The following is a 23,348-nucleotide window of genomic DNA, read 5'->3' on the forward strand; positions in this document are numbered from 1 at the left end:
ACCCAGCACTCTGGCGGAGGGGCAGCGCTCGCCCCGGGACGGGAACGGGCGGCGGAGGGAGAAGCCGGCGCCGTGCGGAGAGCGGCCGGTGGGGCCGGGCGTGCCCGCGCTGTCCCCGTTGCTCCGGGCGGCCCCATGCTCTCCCCGTTGCTCCGGGCGGCCCCATGCTCTCCCCGTTGCCCAGGGCGGGCCCGCGCTGTCCCCGTTGCTCCGGGCGGCCCCATGCTCTCCCCGTTGCCCAGGGCGGGCCCGCGCTGTCCCCGTTGCCCCGGGCGGAGCGCGGCCCCCTTAAGGCCCGAGGCGGTTGCGCCGGGCGCTTCATGAATGGAGCCACGTGACCCAAATATCACGTGACGAGTCCGTGAGCGGCGGCGGCGGCGGCGGCGGCTCGTGAGTCCCGGTCCCTCCCAGCGCGGCCTCCCCGCCCCGCCCCGCCCGGCCCAGCCCGGCCCGGCGGCCCCGGCAGGAGGTGAGCGCCACCGGCTGCGAGCGCGGGCGCGGCCCCGGCACCGGCCGGGGCGGGGCGGGCCGGTCCCCGGGGGCGGGCCGGGGCGGGGCGGGCGCGGCGGGCCCGCGATGGTGGCCGGGGCCGCCGCGGGGTCGGCAGGTGCCGAACGCGGCCGCCATCGCTGACTCACGGTGGGGCTTCGGGGTCGCGGGTGCCCGGCGCCGCCCGGCCGTCGGCCCGCCCCGCCCGGCGGGTCCGGGCCCCGCTCCGCGGCCGAGCAACAGGTGCGCGGGGCGCTGGCCCGGGGCCCGGCCCGGCCCCGCCCGCCGCCTCCCGGGCCCGCCCGCAGGCACCGCGGGCGCGTCCGGCCCCTCCCTCGCGCGGCTGCCGCCGGCCCCGCTCGTGTTACGGACCGGCTGCCCTCAGGCCGAGCTGTCCCTCTCAGCCCCGCCGCGCGTTCGGGCGCTCCGACTCCGCCGGTGCGGGTGCGACCCTGGGCCCGCCGGCCGCCGCGGGTGTTCGGCGTGCTCTGTGGCTCTTCTCCCAAGGACGAGAGGCCGGGAGGGTCAGGAGCCATCGGGGCGTCTCGCCCGGTTCCCAGGGCAGCGGCAGGCGTGACAGCCCCGCTGCCTGCGGTCCGTGCCTTGTCCTCGGGCTGTCTGACCTGCGGTTGGGGGGTTCTGGCCCCTGTTCCGTAGGCGTCCCACGAGCGGAGCGGGTTTGGGATCCCGCGGGGCTGCAGCACCTGAGCAGCACTGAGGGGCCGCGTGTGTCCGTGCTGGGCACGGCTCGGTAACGCTGCTCAGGGCCGGGCACGGCTCTGCCTGTCCCGGATCTGTGAGCCTCGAGCTCTGCGGTCGGAGGAGGGCACTGCCAAGGGTGCGATGGAGTCTCTCTGAGCTGGCCTTTGCTTTAGCAGTGTGAGCAGAGTTAAAACCAGCTGGGTGGGCAGATTCCTTTAAAAAAAAAAATTGTGGAAGTGCTCAGGGTTGTTGACCTCACCAGGGGACCCCAGGGTGGGGAACACAGGAGGTACTGTCCTGGCTACACAGGTAATTTGGGGAGTCGTTGGTTGAGACTGTGTGAGCTAATTTGCCGACAAGCAAATAAACGGAGTATGAAATCCACACTGGGAGTGTTTTTGTGCGGTGTGCCCGTCACTGCTGACAAACCACACTGCTGTGCCTGCCAGTGCAGTGGAGCCCCTGGGGGAGCACGGCCTCGCTCTGCCCGCGCTGGAGCAGGTGCCATCACCGTGTTTACACCGGCTCGTGGCAGGGCTCTGCATCAGGAGTGGGGAGAAGGGCCCGTGCTGGTTCATGCGTGGTGCTGTCAGTTCCCTTGTGCTGCCGCTGAGCTGAGGGGAGAATTGGCTGTGCTTGTGCTGAGTTCAGGCCTTTTGAGCTCTGGGGAAATGTGTTGAGGCTGCAGTTTCTTCATTGCAGCCGTAGTGTTTGGCACTTTTCAGTGTGATCTTTCTTCAGGAAGCTATCAAAAGCTGATCCATCAGCAGTCTGGAGAGTAAGGTGAAGTTTGGTCTCTGATATGTCGCCAGTTCTCTGCGTGTTCTCTTTGTGAGCTGCCAAACAGCCTGGTTAAAATGGGACCCAGGAATCTCTTTGTGTTGTTCTTCCCATTCTACTGACTGCCTTGTGTGTTGCTGCACCTTGAAGAGGTGGGATCACCAGTTTTTGGGGACAGTCCTGTTGCAGCCCCAATGGCTGTTGTGAGTGGCTTCTGCCTGACAGGATGTTGTGTTAGAGAATGCAGGGGCAGGAATGAATAGCTGCCTCTGCTGTGTCCAGCTCTGCCAGCACCAGCCATTCCCCAGCCTGCTGAGGAGCACTCTTCCCAGTGCCCTGCATGCATGTGCCCCGTTTGTTTCATTTTGCGTCTGCTGTAATGAAGGCAGCCTATGTGCCTGCCAGGCAGCTGTAAATTCTTTAGTGCCACTGGGCAAGCAAATTCCTGTGGTCCCACTGGCCGTACCTGCCCTTGATGCTTTCCACTCACAAGAGGATGGAGCATGCACACTGGTTCCTCCAGCTATTCCCTTTCCTCTCCCCTTTTCCCTGCAGACATGTTGTTTACCAGGTAGGAACAGAAGGAATAAACAGCAGTCTGGGAAGGAGGGAAAAAATGATTTTATGCAGCAGTTGTTTGTGTGCTGCCTGTCCTGCCTCACTGCAGCTGCCTTCCTTGGGCAGCAAATGACCGTGCCCATGCCAGTGTGGTCGGGTGTAGCAGACATCTTGTTGGAAGGAGCATTGTCCTGTAGGTATATATAAATAGCCTGGCTCTTGGCAGGCTGCAGGCTTCAGGAATATCTCTCTGTGTTCTGGGGACGGCTAGTCCAATTCTTCTCCTGTAGGTCATAGATGCACCATAGGGAGCCTGTGCCACAGCTGCTGGAAGAGCACAAAGTCTTACTTGCTGATGTGTGCATTTGGTTCTGGTCAGTAACTGGACATTGGTGCTGCTGGGAGTAAGGAAGGGGCAAACAAAACTAGTTTGACACCTGTGAGATGAAAGGGGCAGAGGCATCTGTACTGGCCCGGACTAAGTGAGTGCAGTTTGGGCTGTTTGAGGCACAGCCATGTCTGTCAGGTGGTATTTGTGTGGATTAATTCCTTGGGCAGTGTGGTAGCAGTCTGAACTGAAAAGCCTGAGGGGAAGAGGTATGTGGGGTAAGAAGCAGGAGGCTGGGTGTAAGTCTCTGTAAAGCAGGCCTGGGAATTGCTCTTACCAATTCTGAAGTCTTGTCTTCTATGGCAGGGAAGGAGTCTGCTCCACTCTGTTTTTCAGCACCTTTAATCTTTGTTTTCTTGTGAGCACACCTTGGCTCTGAAGGAGGAAGAATATGTTTCTGGGCCCTGGCATGCCAGGGATTGACAGATACTTTCTCACAGAAATGACCTACAAATGGGTCAGTTTTGTGTGACTGGGAGAGGCGAAGTCTGCTGAGACATCAGCCGAAATTTGTGATAGAATTCCAGTGTGTCCAAGGCTTGCCCTGTACCCCTTGCTCAGGGTTATGTCTTATTGAACCATACTGGCTGCATCCATGGGGGCAGGAATCTGGCAGGACTGGGGAGCTTCTGAGCTGTGTTTGGGCACCTGTTGGAAGGGTGTGTTAAGGTAACCTGCCCTGCTTGGGAGTGACAAGGATGAGGCTGGGAGCAAGTGGTGCAGAGTGCCAGCCTGCTGAGTCAGCATGACTGGCCTGGAGCAGCCATGCTCTGGACCCTGCCTGCTGCTTGCAAGGCTGTTTTTTAAAATGTGGCTTCCATGTATTCTCACTCCTCCTAGTTTTTTAATTTCCCCCACTATAAACAAAAAACCAGCATTGCCACGAAGTCTCCATGGCAGCAGAGGTGTGGAAGGACAGCAGTTTCTGCTCAGGGACAGAGTCTGCTTCTTGTGAGTCCAGCTCAGCTGGCTGCTTGTTGAGGGTCTTCTGGGGCAGGGGTGAGAGGGGACCAGGATGCAGAACATCATGGGGCGTTGCTGCTGGACCCTGCCAGAGGAATACTGTGGGCTCTGCTGTGTCCCAGGTGCTAATTTGACCTTCCTTCCCTTCCAGAACCCAGCTGACAAGGCTGTCGTGTTATGACGACCCCCAACAAAGGAAACAAGGCCTTGAAGGTAATGGGGTGGGTGGAGGAAAGGGCGCAGGGGTGGGTGTAGGCATCCCCCTCAGCTTTCACCAGTGTGTGCTGCCTTCTCTCCAGGTGAAGAGGGAGCCAGGCGAGAATGGGACCAGCTTGACAGATGAGGAGCTGGTGACCATGTCTGTGCGAGAGCTGAACCAGCACCTACGGGGCCTGTCGAAAGAGGAGATCATCCAGCTGAAGCAGCGGCGGCGCACGCTGAAGAACCGCGGCTACGCAGCCAGCTGCAGAGTGAAGCGCGTTACCCAGAAGGAGGAACTGGAGAAGCAGAAGGCAGAGCTGCAGCAAGAAGTGGAGAAGCTGGCCTCAGAGAACGCCAGCATGAAAATGGAACTTGATGCTCTCCGCTCCAAATACGAGGCTCTCCAGAACTTCGCCAGAACCGTGGCCCGGAGCCCCGTGACCCCTGCACGGGGGCCTCTCTCTTCCAGTATGGGGCCCCTCGTCCCTGGCAAGGTTGCTACTACTAGTGTCATCACAATAGTGAAATCCAAAACGGACGCCCGGTCTTAGTGAAGTGAGCGTTGCCTGAGCTTGTCTGTGCAGGGCAGTTAGGCACAAAACCAGCCTGGAATCCCCAAAGCACAAGCCCTCCCCACATGGGTCCGGGTTCCTTTGACTTGGCCCAGGACTGGCCCGCTGATCGCTCCAGTTTATTTTGTTGTGTCCAGATTGGTATGAGCAGTGGTGATGCATCCCTTGTCCTGTGCAGACAGAGCTTCCCACCCAGCAGTCTGTAGCCCTCGGGTGCCCTGGGGAACAGACTGTGAGATTTTGGTTTTCTACCCAAAGAAAATCTGTGCAGTGTGGCTGATGGAAGGGGGGAGGAGTGGCTCGAGAAAAGCTTTCTTCCTGGGGGCTGGGAACCCTAATTTTTGGTCACTTCCAAAGGCTTTATTTCATGACTCTTCCAGGTGGTGCATCTCAGCGCCTGAACCTGCTGCTTTTGTCTCCTTTGGTACCTGTAGTTACAGTTGGGGTGTTCTGTGTCATAGGTTTTTATTCCTTTCTAGGTGTGCCTCTGTGCCCTAACCGTGGGTTTCCCTCAGACGTCCATGGCGTAGCTGTGTAAACTGGCAGTGGTGGGAAGGATGGCACTGCTGTGTCCTGCCACTGTGGTCCTGAGGCCCTGCAGGGCCCAGCACCCTGGGAGGGAACAAGGGAGCAGTGGTACTGTGTTGACTGCAGGCCGGTTTTGTGCCTAATCTGTTGCACTGAACAAGACCAAAATCACTCGTTGTTCCCGTGTTTTGAGGGTATCAAGTGTCTCTAGTGTGATGGTTTACACAACCAGTTTATGTGGTTAAATAGCCCTTTATTTAAAGAGAGAAACATCATTTTAAGAGTTATTAAATTATCTAAGTTTAAAATTGGACAGAAGAGAGAGCGTATTTATAGTCAGCTTTTTTACCTGAGAAGGCGAGAATATTTGACCATATGAGTGGGGAAATATTCTCAGAGACTTTGCTAGTTAAAAGTTAATAAATAAATAATTTTAAAGTTTCTCATGAACCTCCCGCAAACTGTTTGTGGCTCTGAGGTTAGTTTTTATAAAGAGTTATCAGACTTTATTTATAAAACCTAGAAAAAGACAAAAAAAGAGGCAAGTCCTGTTTGATATCTTTTTGCAATTGTACCAAAAGTGACTTATTCTTGACCTTGCTAGTTTCTGTCGTGTTCCCTGTGTCGGGCGCTCTGCTCCCCAAGCTCTCGTGCGGCGCTGTGCTGTGCTGGTGCCTTTGCCATGTGCTGTCATTTCACACTGTTGTCGTTTTCCCTAAACTCGACTGAGAGACTGAGTTGGAATCTCTCTGAATTCTCCAGAGGGGTTCTGGTGCATAGGCAAAGGGGCTGCTGTTTTTGAAGACAAAAATGGTTGGCTGGCAGCGAGGTAGCGACACCTGACCACAGGTGTGCGGCGGAGCACGGGCAGCTCCTGCTGAGCAGCCAGCACCAGGTTAGCTTGGTTACCTGGGGAGGAAAAACTACACTTTCCTTCCTGCAGCAAACCTGTCAGAGAAGTAATGTGAGGGAGACTTGTCCAGCTTTAGGAGAAGACTGATGGGATTTAGCTCTGGAATTATATCCTGTGGTCAGAACTTGTTTTGTGCTCATGGCTCACCTGAACAAGAGGGGCAGCATGGGACAGGCTAGTCCCTGGTGCCTACACATTGCTGTCCTGTGAGCTGTGGCAGGATCACTGTCCTTCCTGGGGCAGCTTCTGCTGGGGGTTAGGAGAGCGCTCAGACTCACAGCTGTGATGCAGCTGGGAAGCTGTTTGTGGCCAGGCTCTGTTTCCACAAACACTTTGACTCCCTTCTCCCCTTCTTAAAGATTTGAGATGATTTACTGAGTTTTAGAGAAGCAGGACATGAGGAAGAAGTCCATGTGATGATCTTGCTGCTGAAGATCTGAGTGGAGGGGACCGATTGGGATAACACAAGTGAAGTGAACCTCGTGGAGAGGTATGGCCATCCTGGATAGGTTTTGGGGATGTTCTCATAGCTGAACTGATACTGCTGTCCCTGAGTGGAGGAGCAGGTCAGCCTGAGAAAAGCTGCAGTGTGGCAGGAGAGGAGCAGGTAGTTGATGGGCATTTCCTGCTGGAGGAGATCAGCTTTGCTCTGATTAATAGGCAGTTTGGAGAGTTGTTTGAGATCCTTTTCCAAGTAAAATTCCCAAAGGAGGAGCAGGTTAGAACATTGCCTCCAGACTTCCCGACTTCCCCCTTCTGGCCCTGGACTTTCTCTTCTCTGAAGTGTCTGATGTGCCACTTCCAGCCATTCACCACACAGGCCACACACTGCATAGCACTCAGCAGGCTCTGGTCTTACAGCTGGCTCTGTGGTGACTGGAGAAGTGAGATTTTACACAACACAGAGGTGTCCAGTTGTCCTGGATGTCATTCCCAATCCTGCCCTTCCTAGACCCAGCCTGAGATTGAATCAGCCAGAGCCCTTTGGAGCACAGCTGAGTCCTGATCTGGGCCGGAGGAGCAGGCAAGGTGTGTATGGGGCTGCTTAGGATGCTGCTTCCACAGCTGGAGCTTCTGCTGTGAGGAGAGCCCCATCAACTCAGCAGGCAACCATGGGCAGCCCTGCAGGCACAGAGAACTTGTTTTCTGTTGTGCCCTGTGGCAGGGAGCATCCAGTCCCTCCTCGCCTGCCGTGGGTAGGCTGGTGCTGCTGTGGTGAGGCACGGCAGGGCTGGAGGGCTGGCAGGGCTGGCAGTGCCATCAGGGCTGGCAGCGCTGCAGCACACGGCCTTCCTTCCTCCTGCCCTGCTCTGTCCCTCCTGCTCCAAGTGGCCTGGGTGCTCAGTGGGGACAGCTCGGGTAGGGAAGAGCAGCTGCAAGGCCGTGACTGAAAGGTGCCACTGTGCACACAAGCTGAGCGGGTGCCGGGCTGGATGTCAGCGAGGCCACGGCCCCCCGAGTTTTGCTTCCCCGCGGTTGTGTTCTCAGTGAGGTGTAGGACCCGAGCGATGCATTCCCGCAGTGTCCGAGAGTCTCCCGTCCGGGGGGTGCCGTGTCCCGCCGCTGCCCTGTGCCCGTGCCAGGCGCCCCCTGCCCGAGCCGTCACGCTGACCCCTCTCTCGTATGTAGTGTTCTGGAGTGTGACAATTCTTGTTCCTGAGGTGCTCGTCCGTTTGGTTTCCTGCTGTGAAGGGTGTCGTGTTCCCTTTCTCCTTTTCCTGGTGCCGTTCCGGGGCGCTGGGGAGGGTCCCGCGCCAGCCCGGCTCGGAGCGGCCCGGCACCCCGGGACTTGTGTAACTTGTGAATTGTGTACAGTCGCTCCCGGCCGGAGCCGGGGCTAGCGGACAGAAGGGCCATCCAGAGGGCTCCGGGCTCGGTGGAGGCGGTATTTATTGCTAAGTTATTGCCGTTATTTATTCTGTACAGTGTCCGCAGCCTTTGTACGCGACAATAAAGCGCTTCAACAGCCGCCGCCTGCGCGTCCTTGGGGGGCCGCCCGCCGCCAGGGGGCGCTGCCGCGCGGGGGGCGGTGCCGGAAGCGGCGCGCGCGCGCTCCGACCGGAAGGCGGAAGCGGCGGCGCGGAGCCCGGCGGTTCCGGGGCGATGGCGGCGGGCGGCAGCCTGAGTCGCTCCGAGCGGAAAGCGGCGGCGCGCGCCGAGATCCTGCAGCAGGAGGAGCAGCGGGACCGCCGCAGACAGGTACGGAGACGCGGCCCGACCCCTGCCGCCTCGCCGCTGCGGGCCGCCGTGACCGCGCGTGTGCCCCGGGCAGGTGTCCCGCATCTGGAGGAAGCCGCCGGCGGAGCGGAGCCCCGAGGAATGCCAGGTGCTGAGTGAGAGCGAGGACATCGTCAGGGAGCTGGAGCGGCGCCGCAAGCGGCGCGAGCGGCTGCGGCGGAGGCAGGAGGAGGTGGGCGGCGGGAGCGGCGGCGGGAGCGCGGAAGCCGTGTCGGGGCGGGCTGTCGGTGCCGGCGCGGAGCGGCCCCGGTACGGAGAGGCGCGGCGGAGGCCGCCGGGCAGGCTGCTGCCGACCCCTGCAGCAGCAGCAGGCCTCGGTGAACAAGCGCTGGGCCCAGTACCGGGAAGGCGTCTGCCCTCCGGGGGCTGCCGCGTGTTTGCCTCCTGTCAGCCGTGTGGCTGTGTGGGCAGGTCTCCCAAGAGGGTGGATCAGCAGCTTCTGGTCTCCAGGAAGCTTTTTTCCCCTGATCCTCCCATGAACAATGCCCACGTCCTTTTCATTTAATTTCACTGTTGATGTTGCGTTTGTGTTGTTTTTCCTGGTTTGCCCAAGCCCGTCTTCAAACTCTTGGGGAGATGCCTGCTCTTTCTGTCTCAGTGGTTGGTGAGTCCGTGAGCCGTGTGACCTGCTGAGCTGTGTTTGCCAGGTGTGCGATGAGCCGGACGAGCTGAAGAGGAAGGTGGCCGAGCTGGCAGCAGCCGTGCGGAGCGCCAGGCACCTCGTCATCTACACGGGCGCTGGGATCAGCACGGTGGGTCTGGGGGCACAGCTGCAGCCCCTCAGGAGGCACTGCTGCGTGGGCTGCTGCCTGGCTCCTGAGTGACCTCAGGACGTGTGTGATGAGCCTGGGGTGCTGCATGAGTCCCGTGGCCAGCACGGTTTCCAGGCTGCACCCTGGGGTGATTGCTGCTGCCCAGGAGATCCTGTGGCCTGGATGCACAGCCTGAGCCAAAGGACCCTGGCCTCGCCTCACTCAAGTCTCCTCAGTGACTTGGTGTAACACCTTAAGTCAGTTAGCTGAGGAATGTTTTATGTGTTATCAGACATGCAGAGGCAGCTGGGGATTATCAGAACTTACAAACAGCAGTTTGAGAATTGTTTTGTTGCAGCAGCCTGGGGCAAAGCAGCAGTCTGGTTCTACCTCTTCTAATGTATCATCTGTCACCTTTGTGTGAGCTGTGTAACTCTGCTGAAATGGAGCATGACTCAGGGCAGGATATGAGTGCTCATGTCACTTGCATGTCTGCTAGAGGTGCTGAGTGTGAGGTGCCAGAACCAGAATCTAGGGAAAATAAGAAAAGGCTCAAGAATGGAGTTCTGTGTAGGGAAATGAGAAGTACCAAGGATGAAAAAGAGTTCTGGAGGGATTCCATAATGGTAAAATTGGAGAAAGCTAACACTAGAAGCGAAAATGAGAGCTGAAATGTAGAAGAGAGAGAGAGAAAACATATGAGGAGGTTTCCCTGTGCTTAGGGAACAGCTACGATGGAAAACTCAAAGTGAATGCAAAAGCAGCCATGGATGGAGGTGTCTGTGCTTGTCCTGGGTGGGCCTGGGTTGGTTGTGTTGGTGTACAAGAGCTGAGACAACCCCGCCCTCGTCAGGCCTGGTTTTCTCTCCTGGTGACAGGCGGCTTCGATCCCAGACTACAGAGGCCCCAATGGCATTTGGACACTGCTGCAGAAGGGCAGGAGCATCAGGTGAGGAGCCAGATTCTGAACTGTGTGACAGAAAGCTGGTACTGGAAGAGGTTAATGGCAATTCCAACTTTTTTTTTTTCCTGCTTTGCTTCTTGTCAGGGCTGCAGACCTGAGTGAGGCAGAGCCTACACTCACTCATATGAGCATTGCCTGCCTGCACAAGCACAATCTGGTAAGATATTTTACCCTCACCTCACTCATGTTCTTCTGCCTAAGAATGATAAATCCAGCAGGGAAGAGAAAGCTTTAAAGAATATTGCCTGACTATGCTTTTGGCTCAAGTGGCTGCATATCCATGCAGGAAAATGTGTCCAAGCCTTCCTCAGTGACTGCAGGCTGCAGCTCTGGCAGGTTTTCCCCTGGTGCCTTTTCTTTAACATGTTGTATCTGTACCTGGTGAGGCTGGTCTGTGGGATTGGTCCCAAATCAGCCAGCCCTAGAAATGTTCTGTTTAGCAGAAGGAGGCTTTCCATTTAGCTGTCACAAAGGTCTGTTCACCATGCTCTTCTCCTGTGGGTCCTGCTTTGATGTGCAGGCCGTTGGTGCACATCCAGGGACGTGCATCACCTGCTTGGAGGGATGCCTGTGTGGTCTGTGGGAGCTCAGTGTTTTTTTCCCTTCAAGGTGCAGCATGTGGTGTCTCAGAATTGTGATGGGCTGCACCTGCGGAGCGGGTTACCCCGAGCTGCAATATCTGAGCTCCATGGGAACATGTACATAGAGGTGAGTGGCCAGAGCAGGAGAAAGTCAATGTTTAAGTGGCTTTGCAAAAAGAGAACGTCAACTCTTGATGTGCCACTAGCTCAGAAGGAATTAGTACAAGGGCTTGGCCTGTGTGCAGTTCCTGTCTTCAGACCATCAGATTTAGGGTGAACTATATAGAAAGTGCCAAACCCAACTCTGTAGCTCTTCCTCTGTACGTGCTGTAGCCTTTTGCATTTGACATCTCTTCCTCAGCCCTTCTTTGAAATCCCTCCCAGCATGTAGTCAAAGGCTGCCTGTGGCTCCGCTTGCTGGTTTTCAAAAAAAAACATGAGGTTTTCCAAGTTAGCATCTGATCCTTGATGCTTCTGTCTACAACTTCTGTGTTGTCCCCAGAAATGCTTTTCTTCCAAGAGAAGAGGCTTGCTCCTCGTGGGGCCTCCTGTGGGTGGGATGCTGATGATGTGACGGGTTTCTGCCTTTGTCCTGCGCCAGGTCTGCACTTCCTGCACACCCAACAGAGAGTACGTGCGAGTGTTCGATGTGACGGAGCGCACAGCCCTGCACAGGCACCACACGGGCAGGATGTGCCACAAGTGTGGGGCACAGCTGAGAGATACAATCGTCCACTTTGGGGAGAAGGGGACATTGAGACAGCCCCTGAACTGGGAAGCAGCAACAGAAGCTGCAAGCAAAGCAGATGTGATTCTTTGTCTGGGTTCCAGCTTAAAGGTAACTTTAGAGACTCGGTGAAGATTGTTAACAGCATTCCCTCTTGGTGATACACCTTGGTGCTGAGCAGTCTCCTCCCAAACAGACAACTGTAAACTCTGGTGTCAGGATTCGCCCAACATCTGTGATAGTCTCTCTTCCTCCCTCTTTCCCCTCCTGGTAATACATTCCTTTTCCTCTCGCTGATACGGTTCACAGCTGCGTGTGCCTGTGGCTGTGCTGATCCTCTGTGCTTTGTGGCAGGTTTTGAAAAAATACCCAAGGCTCTGGTGCATGAGCAAGCCCCCCACACGCCGGCCCAAGCTGTATATTGTGAACCTGCAGGTGAGACAAAGCTCCTTGGCGCTGGGTGGGCTGGGAGTGAGCCAGGGGGCTGCGGATGTGCCGAGCCCTCGCCGGGCCTCGGGCAGGATTCCCCGCGGGGCTGCCGCAGCCGGCTCTGCTGTCGCTCGCAGTGGACCCCCAAGGACGACCTGGCCGCCCTGAAGCTGCACGGCCGCTGCGATGACGTGATGCGGCTGCTGATGGCGGAGCTGGGGCTGGAAATCCCGCGTTACGACCGGTGAGCGGCGCGGGCCCTGTGCGCGGAGCCCCGGGCCGGGGCCCGCAGCGCCCACCGCCGCCTCTCCTTCCCTCCGCAGGGCCAGGGACCCCATCTTCGCACTGGCCGAGCCGCTGCGGCCCGGGGAGGAGGGCACGCACTCGCGGAAACCGGTGGCGCCGCCGCGGGAGCGGGAGCGGGAGGAGCCGCGCGAGCAGGAGCCGCCCCGGGAGCGGGCGGAGGCGGCGGGCGGGCGGCCCGGGGGGTGGCTGGGCCGCGGCTGCGCCAAGGGCGGGCGGCGCAGGAAGAGCCGCTGAGCGCGGGCGGGCGGAGCCGCCGCTGACAGCGCGGCCATGCTGCGCAACGGGGCGGCGGGCGGCGGCGGGGCCGCGGCGGGCGGCGGCGGCCAGCGGCCCGTGCGCGTCTGGTGCGATGGATGGTGAGTGCGGGGCGCGCGGGGTCGCGGCGCCGCAGAAATAAACCGTGTTGGCTACGCTGGTGATCCGCCTCCTCTGTCACCGCGGCGGGACGGGCCCGGCCCGCGGCAGAGCGGCGCCGCTCCGGGGCTCGGGAGCGCCCCGGGCCTCTGCCGCTGACGGCGCCGCTGGGGCCGGTCCGTTCCCGGGCTGCGGCAGCACCTGCCGGGCAGGTGCGGGGAGGAGCGGGGCCCGAAGCAGCGGCGCGGCTCGCCGCGGTGGGAGGGAGCGTTGCTGCGGGCCCGGTGACCGGGCACGGCTCTGGCCGGGGACAGCTTTGACCGGGGACAGCTCTGCCCGTGGACAGATTTGCCCGGGGACAGCACAGCTCTGCCCGTACACAGCTTTGACCGGGGACAGCTCTGTCTGTGCACAGCTTTGACCGGGGACAGCTCTGCCCGTACACAGCTCTGCCCGGGGACAGCACAGCTCTGGCCAGACGCAGCTCTGGCTGGGCACAGCTCTGCCCGGAGCATGGAGACCTTCAGCCCCGGGCCCTGGGCAGCTTGGCCGCAGCTTGCGAGTGTGGGCTGACCGGCCCTTCTCTTTGCAGCTATGACATGGTGCACTACGGCCACTCCAACCAGCTGCGCCAGGCGCGGGCCATGGGCGATTACCTGATCGTTGGGGTCCACACGGATGGTAAGAGCTTTTACCAGGTTATGTCTGGTGCAGCCTCTCAAATTGCCCAGCAGCGTTAGCCCCAGGAGAACCAAGGGTTCCTGATAGGGTCAGGCTTCAAACTGCATCTGCCCCAGGACCAGCAGCCTCCAAGAAAAAAATGTCCCTTCTCTGGGAGTGGAGTTACCCTGTCACACTTTCAGACTGAGGATTAGGTGGGTCAGATCTTGCAGGCTCTGAGGGTTAATCTGTGTTCTGTGCTGTAAAAACAGTTGGAACAGCTGAAAATCAGTCTGGTTTTGCTAATAGGATCTGCGGAACTTATGTTCCAAAACAAGTTACCTTGTGGAGAGAACTAATTCCAAGGCCATCTGGAAGTTAAGTACCAGAAACAAGTTCTGGCATGTGAAGATGTATTTTAAATGGCTTTATAGATGCAGAATTTCCAGTATGAACCAAGTGTAGTATGAAGTTACTGTTTAAGAGGAAAATTTCTCCTAGGGGGATGCCATGAGGCCCAGCTCATCCCCTCAGGGAGAAGTATCTGGGTACAGGGAGCACTGACACCTTTCCTTCTGAGTGAATTCCAGGGCCCTTGTTGAATGCTTAGGAAATGCAACTGAATCAAAATACTTTCTGATCTATCGGGTGTTCCTTTGCTACCCCAAAGCTGAGGTTAAGTCTGCAGTGAAGTTCATCTGCCCATGAAGTGAGTGAGGCAGTGACTCAGAGTCACTGTAGCTGCAGGACATGCTTTTAACTGGAATTTTGTTTCTCCCCCAGAGGAGATTGCCAAGCACAAGGGTCCCCCCGTCTTTACACAGGAGGAGAGGTACAAAATGGTGCAGGCCATCAAGTGGGTGGATGAGATTGCTCCTGGAGCTCCTTATGTCACCACGCTGGAAACCCTGGACAAGTACAGCTGTGACTTCTGCGTGCATGGGGGTGAGTGTGTTTGGGGCAGGGGCTGTGCTGACGTGGGCCCTTGGGGCTGTGTGCTCCAGGTGCCCTCTGCAAACTGAGCATTGTCCCAGCTGCTGCAGGGCTCAGGGATTCCTGTGTGTGCAGAGCTCTGCCTTCTCAACACCTGCACTGGGCAGCACAGCTGCTTCTGCTCTCTGGTCTGGAGAAACATGTTGGTGTGCTCAAAATCTTGAGTGGCCAGGGTCCTTAGTGTTAACTTACAAAGGTGATATGTGTCATTGAAAATTATCCTGAGGTTGCCCTTAGCACCAGCAGAAATTTGTGCAAAGGGGAAAGCCATTTACAAAACTTAAGTGTGAAAAACACTATTGAAAAGGAAAGCATGCAGAAATACAATCGTGTTTGTATCTACTTATCCTGGGACAAGGTTAGATCTGAAAAGCTTCTCTCTTTATCCAGCTGATAAGCTGTTCAGTGGCTCAGCTGACTGTGTGGCCAGAGACCTAGTTCTTAGAGTGAACACTTTTTGGTGTACAGTTGCTGAAGAGAACCAGTGTTCTAAGGAAATGTTCTTCCTTTGGAATTTTGTCCCTTCCTGGGCTGCTGCTCATGAGGCCTCAGCCCTTCCTCCCTGCCCCTCTGAAGGAACTTTGTTAGTTTGACCAGGAGTAGTCTTTGCACTCATTTCGTGTATCTCTCATCTGATCCCAGCCACCTGCTGTTGATAAGCCAAGTATTTCACTAAGTGTAAATAAATCCTTAATCTTTAGAAGATAAATATGCTTTTCTCACGTGGATGGAGTGGTTGTCAAATTCCTCATTAACTTCATTGCCTGCCCTGACTGAGTTTGGTGTACGTGACCCCTCACAGGGCTGGGTGAGGGGCTGGACAGTGGGGGAGTGCTGGTGGCCTCTGCTCCAGCTGCTTGCAGTCCCCACTGCCACGTCATTCCTGCTTCTCCCGAGCCACGTGCCTGCACCAGCTTCTGCCAGGTTGTGCTTGTGCAAAAGCTGAGTTTGGAAATAGCTGAGCTTCCCTGACAAAGTGATGGCAGCCCTGCTGTTTGTGCCTCTCCTGGCGTGCCAGGTGCTGGCAGTGTGTGCCCTCCTGTCCCTGTGCTCTGAGGGGAGGGTGTGGGATTTTAGGAGAACTGAGCAGGACTGAGGCCCCCCACTCGTGGGCTGCCCTCTGACTCTTGGCAAAGTGAAACCAGCTTAGCTTTTGCTTGTGAAGGTTTTGTTCCATCACCAAAAGTATGTGAGAGGTGTTTCTGCAGAGGGAGTTGGGAGCTATGTGCCAGAGATGTACTGGAATGGTCTCTGTAGAAGCTGGATGTCACTGTGGAAGTGCAGTCGTTGAGAGGAAGAACTTTCCATTGAATGAACTGTTTTATTGACTGAAAACTTGTAATATGAACCAAAAGGTTATTTTTTAACATTGGTATAAATAGTGCTTGTTTGTTGTCATTCAGACAATAATCAGCTGTGCACAGAGGGGTGATGGTGTTTAGTATGCAGGAATATCCTTGTCCCCACAGACACAGTAGTTTTAAAAACCCCTGACATTTTTGTGGGGCACAGGACAAGTCCCCTGCATATGCACAGGCATTTGGATTGCAGAATTCCTGTCTGGATTTAGGTGTGTGGGACCTGCACAGCTGCTGCTTTTGTGCAGGAGAGCTTGGGTGCAGTTCTGAGGCTTTTCTCTCTTTGCAGATGACATCACCTTAACCATCGATGGCAAGGACACCTATGAGGAAGTAAAGACAGCAGGGAGATACAGGTAACTTCTTGCTGCTTACCTTTTCATCTTGGTTTGGGCAGAGTTTCTGGGAATTTGTGCCTTGAAGGGAAGTCAGATGAAGCATATCAGTATTCAGGTCACACCTGAATTTGGCTCTATGTGTTGTCAGAGCTTCAGTTGCTCTCCCAGCAGTTTGGTTTCAGGGAAGCAGGGCAGACAGTCCTGCCCACTGGGGCTGCCTGGCTCCTGGCAGGTGCTGGTTCTGGTTGCAAAGCCTCACTCAGAGCTGGCTCTGTTGGAACTGTGAGTGAGGGAAGCTTTCACACCAGCAGATGCTGTGGCGTGGATGTGCAGAGGCTCAGCACATAAACGCTGTAGTTGAGAAGGAAGTCCCCTTAGGCCAGCCCTCTCCAGTGCCTCAGGTGTTCCTGTGGCTGTGGTGGGCAGGCAGAGGCGTTGGCTCCTGGGGCTCCTGCTTCATCCTGTGCTTGTCTCCCGCAGGGAATGCAAACGCACTCAGGGCGTGTCCACCACTGACCTTGTTGGCCGCATGCTGCTCATGACTAAGGCTCACCACAGCAACATAGTGAGTCAGAGGGCTTTGGGTGGGAGGTGAAGGACAGGGCACGTGCCAGCTCTTCCCTTCTGCTGCCCCAGGCTCTGGGGCCTGGCTCCCAGGTGCATGGAGAAGGGCAGTGGCAGCAAACAGCCTGGTTCTGTTTGCCTCAGCATGTCTGAAATCACAGCGTGATGGGCCAGAACTCTGATGCCTCGTGAGCAGTGGTGGCCTCGCAACGTTAGGGGAGCTGCAGGCAAGCCCGTGGCTTTTCCCAGGGTGAAACAACACAGTGCAGGCACATTGATTCTGTCAGCCAGGTGCTGCCAGAGTTGGCAACTCCTCTCCCTTCCCACTGAGCTTCATGCTTCTGCCTTCTGTTGTCTCTAATCAGACCTTTCTTGAGTCTCCTCAGCTCACTCTCTGGCTGGGAGCCAACCCAACCAGGGAAAAGTAGTCAGTGGTTTTATGTCAGGTAATGAATTGAATTTACTGAGTAATGAAGGAATCTGTAACTAGAATCACCTGGATAACTGCAGAAACAAGTGACCCACAGGCGAATTCAGGCACAGAGGGAGATGTTTTGGTGTGCTGGGCTGTTAGATCAGCTTAGCTGTAATGTGAGTTCACACTGAGATCTGCCTGGTGCTGCTGGCTGCTGCAGAGACCTAAGCCTGCCTCTCATGAGGGTGTTTGGCAGGAGAAGGGGCGCTGTCCTGTCAGAGGCTTGCCAGGCTGAGGGAGAATGCAGCTGTGCAGCACTCTTGGGGCTGCAAGTTGTGCAAGAGCCACCTTTGCTGGTGGTGCCAAGCTGGGATCAGATAAGGACATATTTCCTCTGACTCATGCTGGGATAGGTCTCTGGTTTAGGTATTAACCAGTTTGTCAGCGTTCAGTGCCCCATCCCTGGTGTGCGTTTGGAGCCTGGCCTTCCCAGCACTTCCTACACACAAGCATATCTTGGTTGGATGAGCTGTGCAAGTGCTTAAACATTTTGACTCTTTATCTCCCTTCAGGATGAGGACCTAGACTATCGGAAGCACACTGACAACTTTGGGAAGGTAATGTGAGTTCTGGTCGTGGACGTCTGGTTGTTGTCCTGCCTGAGGATTCCCAGTGTGCTTTCTGGCCTGTTGCAGGCTTGTTTGTCCTCCCACATGTAGCAGTAATGTCCCAGTGAGTGTCTGCTGTCCCCATGTGGCAGTGCCTGCAGTGGGTGTGATGGGCAGGTGTGGCACAGGGCAGCACATGAGCTGTCCTTCAGTGTCCTTCAGCCACAGGGCTGTTGTTGCCACTGAGCCTGTGCTGGGTTCCTTCCTTGCTTGTAAATTCCTTCCTGCCAGTTCCCTTGGGAACCAAGTGTCCGTAGTTCCAGCCTGAGGACAGCCTCTGTGGATGCTCCTCTCAGTGTTTGTGTTGTTTGAAGGTGTTGTATGAGGTTTGGGAGGTGTGGACACACACCCTCTGTGTTGCAGAGCTCGAGGGCAGCACAGCCCTCTTGGTGTTCCAGCTGCCAGGTCCAGCCTGCAGCTCACACTGCTTCTAAAGAGCCCTCAGCCCCATTTATTTCCTTGGCAGCTGGATTGTCCCTGCTTAATGAGCTGCACCAGCAGCTTGAGCAAGTCTTATTTACTCACAGGAGATTTGCTGACCTGTCTGAATCATCCTTAGTTCCCCACAATTTTGGGGGTTTTGAGTAGGTGTTTTGGGACTGCTCCAGCATGGCTGGGGCTTGGATGTGGGTAGAATGGATCAGGGCACTGGGCACTCTACGTGACCCTGACAGCTGAGCTGTCTGCCTGCTGCCCTTTGCAGGGCCTGCTCTGGCCTCAGCTGCAGTGTCTGTGTCCTGCCAAGGCCTGGGCAGCTCTGGGTGGCACAGCAGGTGACTTGTGGCTGTTTGTGCAGCCACCACGTGGTGGGGACCGAGCTCTGTCCTCGGGGCTCAGGGGCCACACCGGTGCCCTGAGGCCTGGCAGAGCACAGGTTGGTCGTGTCTTGTCTCCGAGCACGTCTTGCTTCTCCTGGAAATTCAAGCCTGCCCTGTTGTCTTCCTCCTTCCTGAGCTTTCTTCTTGGCATCTCCTGAGCCGGCTGCTGAGGCGGTGATTTAGAGCATAAAGGGCTTTTGTGGAATTTCCTAAATGCATGATGCCAGGAATGTAGACAGTCCAAGGTTCTGGGAGTTGTTACAGCTGCCAGCAAATTCAGATGAGCAGATTGCCCAGCACTGCTCTGTGTTGTCCAAAGCCCCTCACAGAGCCTGAAAAGAAGCTGTGTCTGGTGTGTTTCCACAGGGGCCCAAAGGTCACAGTCCCTGGACTGGCGTCTCGCAGTTCCTGCAGACATCCCAGAAGATCATCCAGTTTGCATCAGGGAAGGAGCCACAGCCAGGGGACACCATCATCTATGTGGCTGGAGCCTTTGACCTGTTCCGTATCCTTGACTCTCTTTGGTTGCAGCAGTGGTCCTTCTTTGATGTTCTCATGTTGGGAGGCACCAGACTGGTTATTTGCCTCTTTCTTTTTACCTTTTCTGTAGCTGCATGTGAGAGAGGAGTCAGGAAGAGTGAGTTCTTCCTGGTAATTTCTTAGTTACAGGATGCTGAGAAAGAAGCTATAGCTTGAGGCTTTGTGCCACAACTACTGGAACAATTAGAAATTCTGGATAGAGGCAAAGCTGAGTCCATGTAAGGTGGAGCTGAAAAAGTCTCTGGCTTTTTCCCAGAATTGGTGGAACCTGAGGAGGGAGGCAGCAACTGTTCTTGGAAATAGGCAGTTAGTAGTGCAAGAATAAAATCCTAGGGATTCCTGTCTCCCACTGTTGTTTTTGAGTGACTCTATTTCTGTCTTCCTTCCTCTATTTTCCATGTGAGCTTCAGTTCCTTAAAAAGATCTGCAGATGTTGGTCATGTGGATTTCCTGGAGAAGGTTCACCAGCTGGCAGAGAAACCCTATATCATTGCTGGGCTGCATTTCGATCAGGTCTGTGTAGAGCCTGTCCAAAGGCAGAGCAGCTTGGGCCTGTGCTCTGGCCCAGGCAGGCTGTGCTCCAGGACACAGACAGGGATGTATGACCAATATAGGAATTTCATTTTGGGGGAGAGCAAGAGGGAGAGGAATTGCTCTGCCTGTCTTTTGACTGTGCCTGGTGCTGTGCCGTAGGAGGTGAATCGCTACAAAGGGAAGAACTATCCCATCATGAACATCCATGAGCGAACCCTCAGCGTCCTGGCCTGCAGGGTGAGTGGGTGTCTGCACTGTTCACAAATTCCCTGGAGCCTGCTGGCCTTCACTTGTGCTCAGTGATCTTGCATGAGTTCCTTGGGGTGGCCTGAGTCACTTGAGGCTGCCAGAGGTGCTGATGAACTCTTGCTAGGCTCGTGTGCCATCCTGGTGATCCAGGCTGGTGACCCAGCTGCTCTGCTGGCACTGACAGGGCTGGACACGTGTAGGGAGCTGTGTGCAGTCAGACATTGCCGCTAGAAAACTGCTCCCTGCAGAGGGAGAAATGCCTGGGACAGAATTGTGGGAAGCCCCAGAAATGTGTGCCCAGAGCAATTAACTTCTGGATTTGCTCTATGGGCACAGAAAGGGCATTCTGTAGAGGAACAAAAAGCTGTTGTGTGACAAGCAAGTGCTGCTGAACCCACTTCTCGTTCCCTTATTTGAACTTCTGACTCTATAGCCAGGTGACCTGCTCAGGTCTCTTTAAGAAGCAGCTGGCTTCTGGCTTGGGATTGGGTTTTGGGTTTTTGTTTGGTGGGGTTTTTTTCAAATCTGGACTCTACCTGTTTCCTTTTTTAGTATGTCTCAGAGGTGGTGATTGGAGCTCCCTACGCTGTCACTGCTGATCTGTTGGATCACTTCAGGGTGAGTCCTTGCATATAGATGGACATGAAGTTGTGTGTGGGGAGCTGAAGTGGTGCAGGACAACACAGGGGTGCAAGGAGGGAGTGTCCTGCTCAGGCTGGGACTGCCAGGCTGGTGCAGGGGGGTGGCTTTGCTGGTCTGCAGGCTGTGCTCAGTGGGAGTAGCGGCAGGAAAGGTCCCTGTCATTTTTTGGATCTTGTCAGTGACTTTTATGTCCTTCTCCAGGTAACACTTGTCTGTCATGGGATGACTGAGGTGGTGCCAGACAAGGACGGTTCTGATCCGTATGAGGTAAAGTTCCAGGTGCTTTGTCAGCTGGCTCTGGCTGTGTTCCTGTAGTGAGGTGTATTGCAGAGGAGCCTGCCTGGGTACAGCTCTGGCAGGTGATGCAGCTTTTCATCCACCCCTAAGGTGTGGATGCAGTCAGTAAATCATTCCAACAGCTCCACTCCTCCAAGCATTGTTTTTCTCTGCCTGTTTCTGATGCCTTCATGTTAGGCTGAGAAATCCTGTGCACTTTGCTCTCTGTCCTGTGCATTCCTGTGTATGTGGAGCTTTGCTTTCAGCACATGTTTGTTCTGCCTCTGAGAGATCACTGTGCATCCTGCCTGTCTGGCTGCCCCAGGACCTGCCACAGCTCAGCTCAGCTGTCACTGCTGAGCTGCACACCCAGGTCCCGCGTGTTTTCACAGCCCAGTGCTATGTCTGTTTGTAGGAACCGAAGCAACGTGGCATTTTCCAGCTGGTGGACAGTGGCAGCAATCTCACCACAGATCTAATTGTGCAAAGAATCATCAAGAACAGGTTGGATTTCTTTGTCTGCTGGTTCTGTTCCATCCAGAGTGTCTGGGGACTGATCAATGGGACCAAATAGGGGGAGGAGGTGTTACCTAAAGGCATAGAGTCAGCAAACCTGTCCTTCCTCTTTCCTGACTTGGGCAGACTGTAAATGTGGTTGTACCAATCTGTACAGGGAAAGGAACAGCTGAACTCTGCTGTATCAGAACAGGCTGCATGACACATTTATTGGTTGTTCTCCTTTAATGATAAATTTTTTTTGCTATATGCTGGGGGAAGGAGCACGTTGCTTCTTTCAGAACTTTGGTCTTTTAGGCCTGAGTCCTTCACTTTGAGCACCTTGGCCCACATCAGTGATAAATTTGATTTTGGTGTTGTAACAGCCAGGACAGCCCAAGAATGGCATAGCAGCTTCTTCCACAGAGGGAGAAAGAAGTTGTGTGGGAGTGCAGGACTGCAGTGCTGGCAGCAGCCACGGGAAGCTCTGGGAAAGGCTCTGGAGGAGTCTGGGGGTTTCTGAAGTGCTCTCAGAACAGAGCAGGGTAGGACAAGGCAGTGCTCTGCTCCAGGAGCTTTTGTCTAGAAGAGGTATGAATGAGAGAGAATCTTATGGCACTGTGGTTTTTGCAGGCTCGAGTTTGAGGCTCGCAACCAGAAGAAAGAAGCAAAAGAGCTGGCAGTGCTGGAGGCCATGAGAAAGCTGGAGGAGGAGAAGCACTAGGCGTGGATGCGTGAGCCACAGAGTGCTGCAGCCTCACCCTCTGGTAGAGCAAGTGCTCTTCAGGAAAGGGCCCTGCAGGGGGTCAGCACTGCTGGCAGGCACGCAGGATGTGCTGTCCTACCCTCGGCTGTCCTACCTCCTCCTGCACTAATTATGCAGACATAACGAGTTGGGATTCTGTTGCCTAGTTTTATCTCCGTTAATCAGTCCCTGTCCCTTTTCCCAGGAGGAGATTTGACAAAAAACGGTTTTAATTATAACTAATGTTTTAACATGTTGATGTGCTTTTACCTTCTGCCATTTCTGGCTCTTAGTAGGAGGGAAGTGGAGGAGTTGCCCCTTGCCCTGCCAGACTCGGCTGTCCTGGCTAGGGTCTGCATTCCAGAGCAGCCCCTTGGCAGTGGTATGGGTGGCTGGACAGTGAGAGCAGCCTCAGGGACAAGACAGGGCTCGTGTGGCTCCTCCTGCAGCATTTGCTCAGGAAGAAGGGGCTAGCTGCCAGAGGTGGTTCTGGGCTCTGGGGTTTACTGTGCTGCTTCTGCTCAGCTCCTGCCCCTCACAGACCCAGAGCTATTCTGGATCGAGTTGGATAAAGGCAAATTGTTTGCTGCCCCAGTGCCAGGCTGCAGGTGGCAGCTGCTGGAGGGGCAGGTGGTGCTGGGATGCTGTGAAGGCATTTCTCCACACGAGGCATAGGGATCCTGGGGCCTTTTCCCCAAGGCTGTTCCATTTGCAAGGCAGCAGGACACAATGCCTCATGTGGACTGTGCTCAGAGCCTGCCTTGTGCCTGATGGCTTACCTGAGGGCAGGACCTGGCCAGGTGAAGTTTAGGGTTGTTTTCTGATGGCTGACATGCAGCGTGCCTGCCTCTAAGGGGAGGCACAGGACTGGGAGAGTGGGTCCTGAGCTGTGAGCCTCTTTTGCCTCTTACATTCTAGGATACTGTGGTGGGTATCCTGAGCAGCTCACTGCACTGTGCCAGATGGTCCTTCCAGGCTGTGTCTGGTGTCCTTTCTCTTGTAAACTTTTGTTGCTGATCATCAATAAAATGTTGAAGAGTTGTGCATTGGTCTTTTTGGGTAGCAGAAAGGGGGCATAGGGAACCTGTGCTGCAGCCCCACTGCAGTGGGACTGAGAGGTGTGCCACAGTCCCACAGGCATCCCTGCAGCTCCCATGGCTCCTCAGCCCCAGAGCAGCCAGGATTCAGACCTTCCCCCACTCCTGAGGGGAAGGAAATTCTCCCTCTGCAGCCTGTGGTCCCCTGCCATGGGCACTGCAGAGGAGTTTGTCCTTAAGAACAAAGAGCTCCACCTTGGTGCTGCACCCACAACACAAAGGGGAGCAGGGCCCTTCTCTTGGGGGGAGACAGGGACAGGAGCCCCGTGCCCACAGTCACCTGCTGTTCCCTGCGTTGTACCCTGCAGCTCCCACAGATGTTGGGCCATCCTTGAGCATAAGGGTTTTCTTCTGCTGGCTATCTGAGCAGCCTCAGCAGCACAGGAGGGAGTGAGGGGCTCAGCAACCCAGAGCTCCCCAGATGTGGATGGGCTCCCCCTACCCAAGGAGAGGCAAGACAAAGCCATCCCAAGCATGTTTATTGTCACCCCAGAGCCACCAGCACTGGCTC

General features: G+C 55.8%; 3 protein-coding genes across 5 annotated transcripts; all 3 read left to right on the forward strand.

Moving 5' to 3' along the window:
• The first annotated feature begins 351 nt into the window (after positions 1-351).
• Positions 352-5,631, forward strand: MAFG (MAF bZIP transcription factor G). Of its 2 annotated transcripts, none has more exons than XM_056505812.1 (3): positions 352-469; positions 4,032-4,093; positions 4,180-5,631. In XM_056505812.1, exons 2-3 carry the CDS (start codon positions 4,058-4,060, stop codon positions 4,630-4,632), a joined length of 489 nt encoding a protein of 162 aa, XP_056361787.1. In that variant the 5' UTR covers positions 352-469; positions 4,032-4,057; the 3' UTR covers positions 4,633-5,631. The 2 variants fall into 2 exon arrangements, with proteins under 2 accessions (XP_056361787.1, XP_056361788.1); XM_056505813.1 differs by lacking the exon at positions 352-469 and adding an exon at positions 3,283-3,868.
• Positions 5,632-8,056: 2,425 nt separating this feature from the next.
• On the forward strand, positions 8,057-12,325 carry SIRT7 (sirtuin 7). Its single transcript, XM_056505809.1, has 10 exons — positions 8,057-8,293; positions 8,367-8,504; positions 8,980-9,084; positions 9,963-10,033; positions 10,133-10,205; positions 10,658-10,756; positions 11,231-11,467; positions 11,711-11,791; positions 11,923-12,029; positions 12,109-12,325. The coding sequence occupies exons 1-10, from the start codon at positions 8,198-8,200 to the stop codon at positions 12,323-12,325; spliced, it is 1,224 nt and encodes a 407-aa protein (XP_056361784.1). The 5' UTR covers positions 8,057-8,197.
• Positions 12,293-22,781, forward strand: PCYT2 (phosphate cytidylyltransferase 2, ethanolamine). Of its 2 annotated transcripts, XM_056505810.1 has the most exons (13): positions 12,293-12,447; positions 13,038-13,126; positions 13,889-14,050; positions 15,746-15,812; positions 16,275-16,359; positions 17,346-17,390; positions 18,626-18,764; positions 19,230-19,312; positions 19,493-19,570; positions 20,135-20,200; positions 20,426-20,491; positions 20,916-21,004; positions 21,629-22,781. In XM_056505810.1, exons 1-13 carry the CDS (start codon positions 12,362-12,364, stop codon positions 21,717-21,719), a joined length of 1,146 nt encoding a protein of 381 aa, XP_056361785.1. In that variant the 5' UTR covers positions 12,293-12,361; the 3' UTR covers positions 21,720-22,781. The 2 variants fall into 2 exon arrangements, with proteins under 2 accessions (XP_056361785.1, XP_056361786.1); XM_056505811.1 differs by lacking the exon at positions 17,346-17,390.
• Positions 22,782-23,348: the final 567 nt, after the last annotated feature.

This window comes from Oenanthe melanoleuca, chromosome 18, assembly GCF_029582105.1.
Source record: "Oenanthe melanoleuca isolate GR-GAL-2019-014 chromosome 18, OMel1.0, whole genome shotgun sequence".
NCBI lineage: Eukaryota > Metazoa > Chordata > Aves > Passeriformes > Muscicapidae > Oenanthe > Oenanthe melanoleuca.

Coding starts and splice junctions, on each gene's coding strand:
- SIRT7 (XM_056505809.1), top strand. CDS start 8,198: ATGGCGGCGGGCGGCAGCCTGAGTCGCTCCGAGCGGAAAGCGGCGGCG. Junction 8,294..8,366: donor AGCGGGACCGCCGCAGACAG/GTACGGAGACGC, acceptor TGCCCCGGGCAG/GTGTCCCGCATCTGGAGGAA. Junction 10,206..10,657: donor GCCTGCACAAGCACAATCTG/GTAAGATATTTT, acceptor TTTCCCTTCAAG/GTGCAGCATGTGGTGTCTCA.
- MAFG (XM_056505812.1), top strand. CDS start 4,058: ATGACGACCCCCAACAAAGGAAACAAGGCCTTGAAG. Junction 4,094..4,179: donor AAGGAAACAAGGCCTTGAAG/GTAATGGGGTGG, acceptor CCTTCTCTCCAG/GTGAAGAGGGAGCCAGGCGA.
- PCYT2 (XM_056505810.1), top strand. CDS start 12,362: ATGCTGCGCAACGGGGCGGCGGGCGGCGGCGGGGCCGCGGCGGGCGGC. Junction 12,448..13,037: donor CGCGTCTGGTGCGATGGATG/GTGAGTGCGGGG, acceptor TTCTCTTTGCAG/CTATGACATGGTGCACTACG. Junction 19,313..19,492: donor CTGGGCTGCATTTCGATCAG/GTCTGTGTAGAG, acceptor GCTGTGCCGTAG/GAGGTGAATCGCTACAAAGG.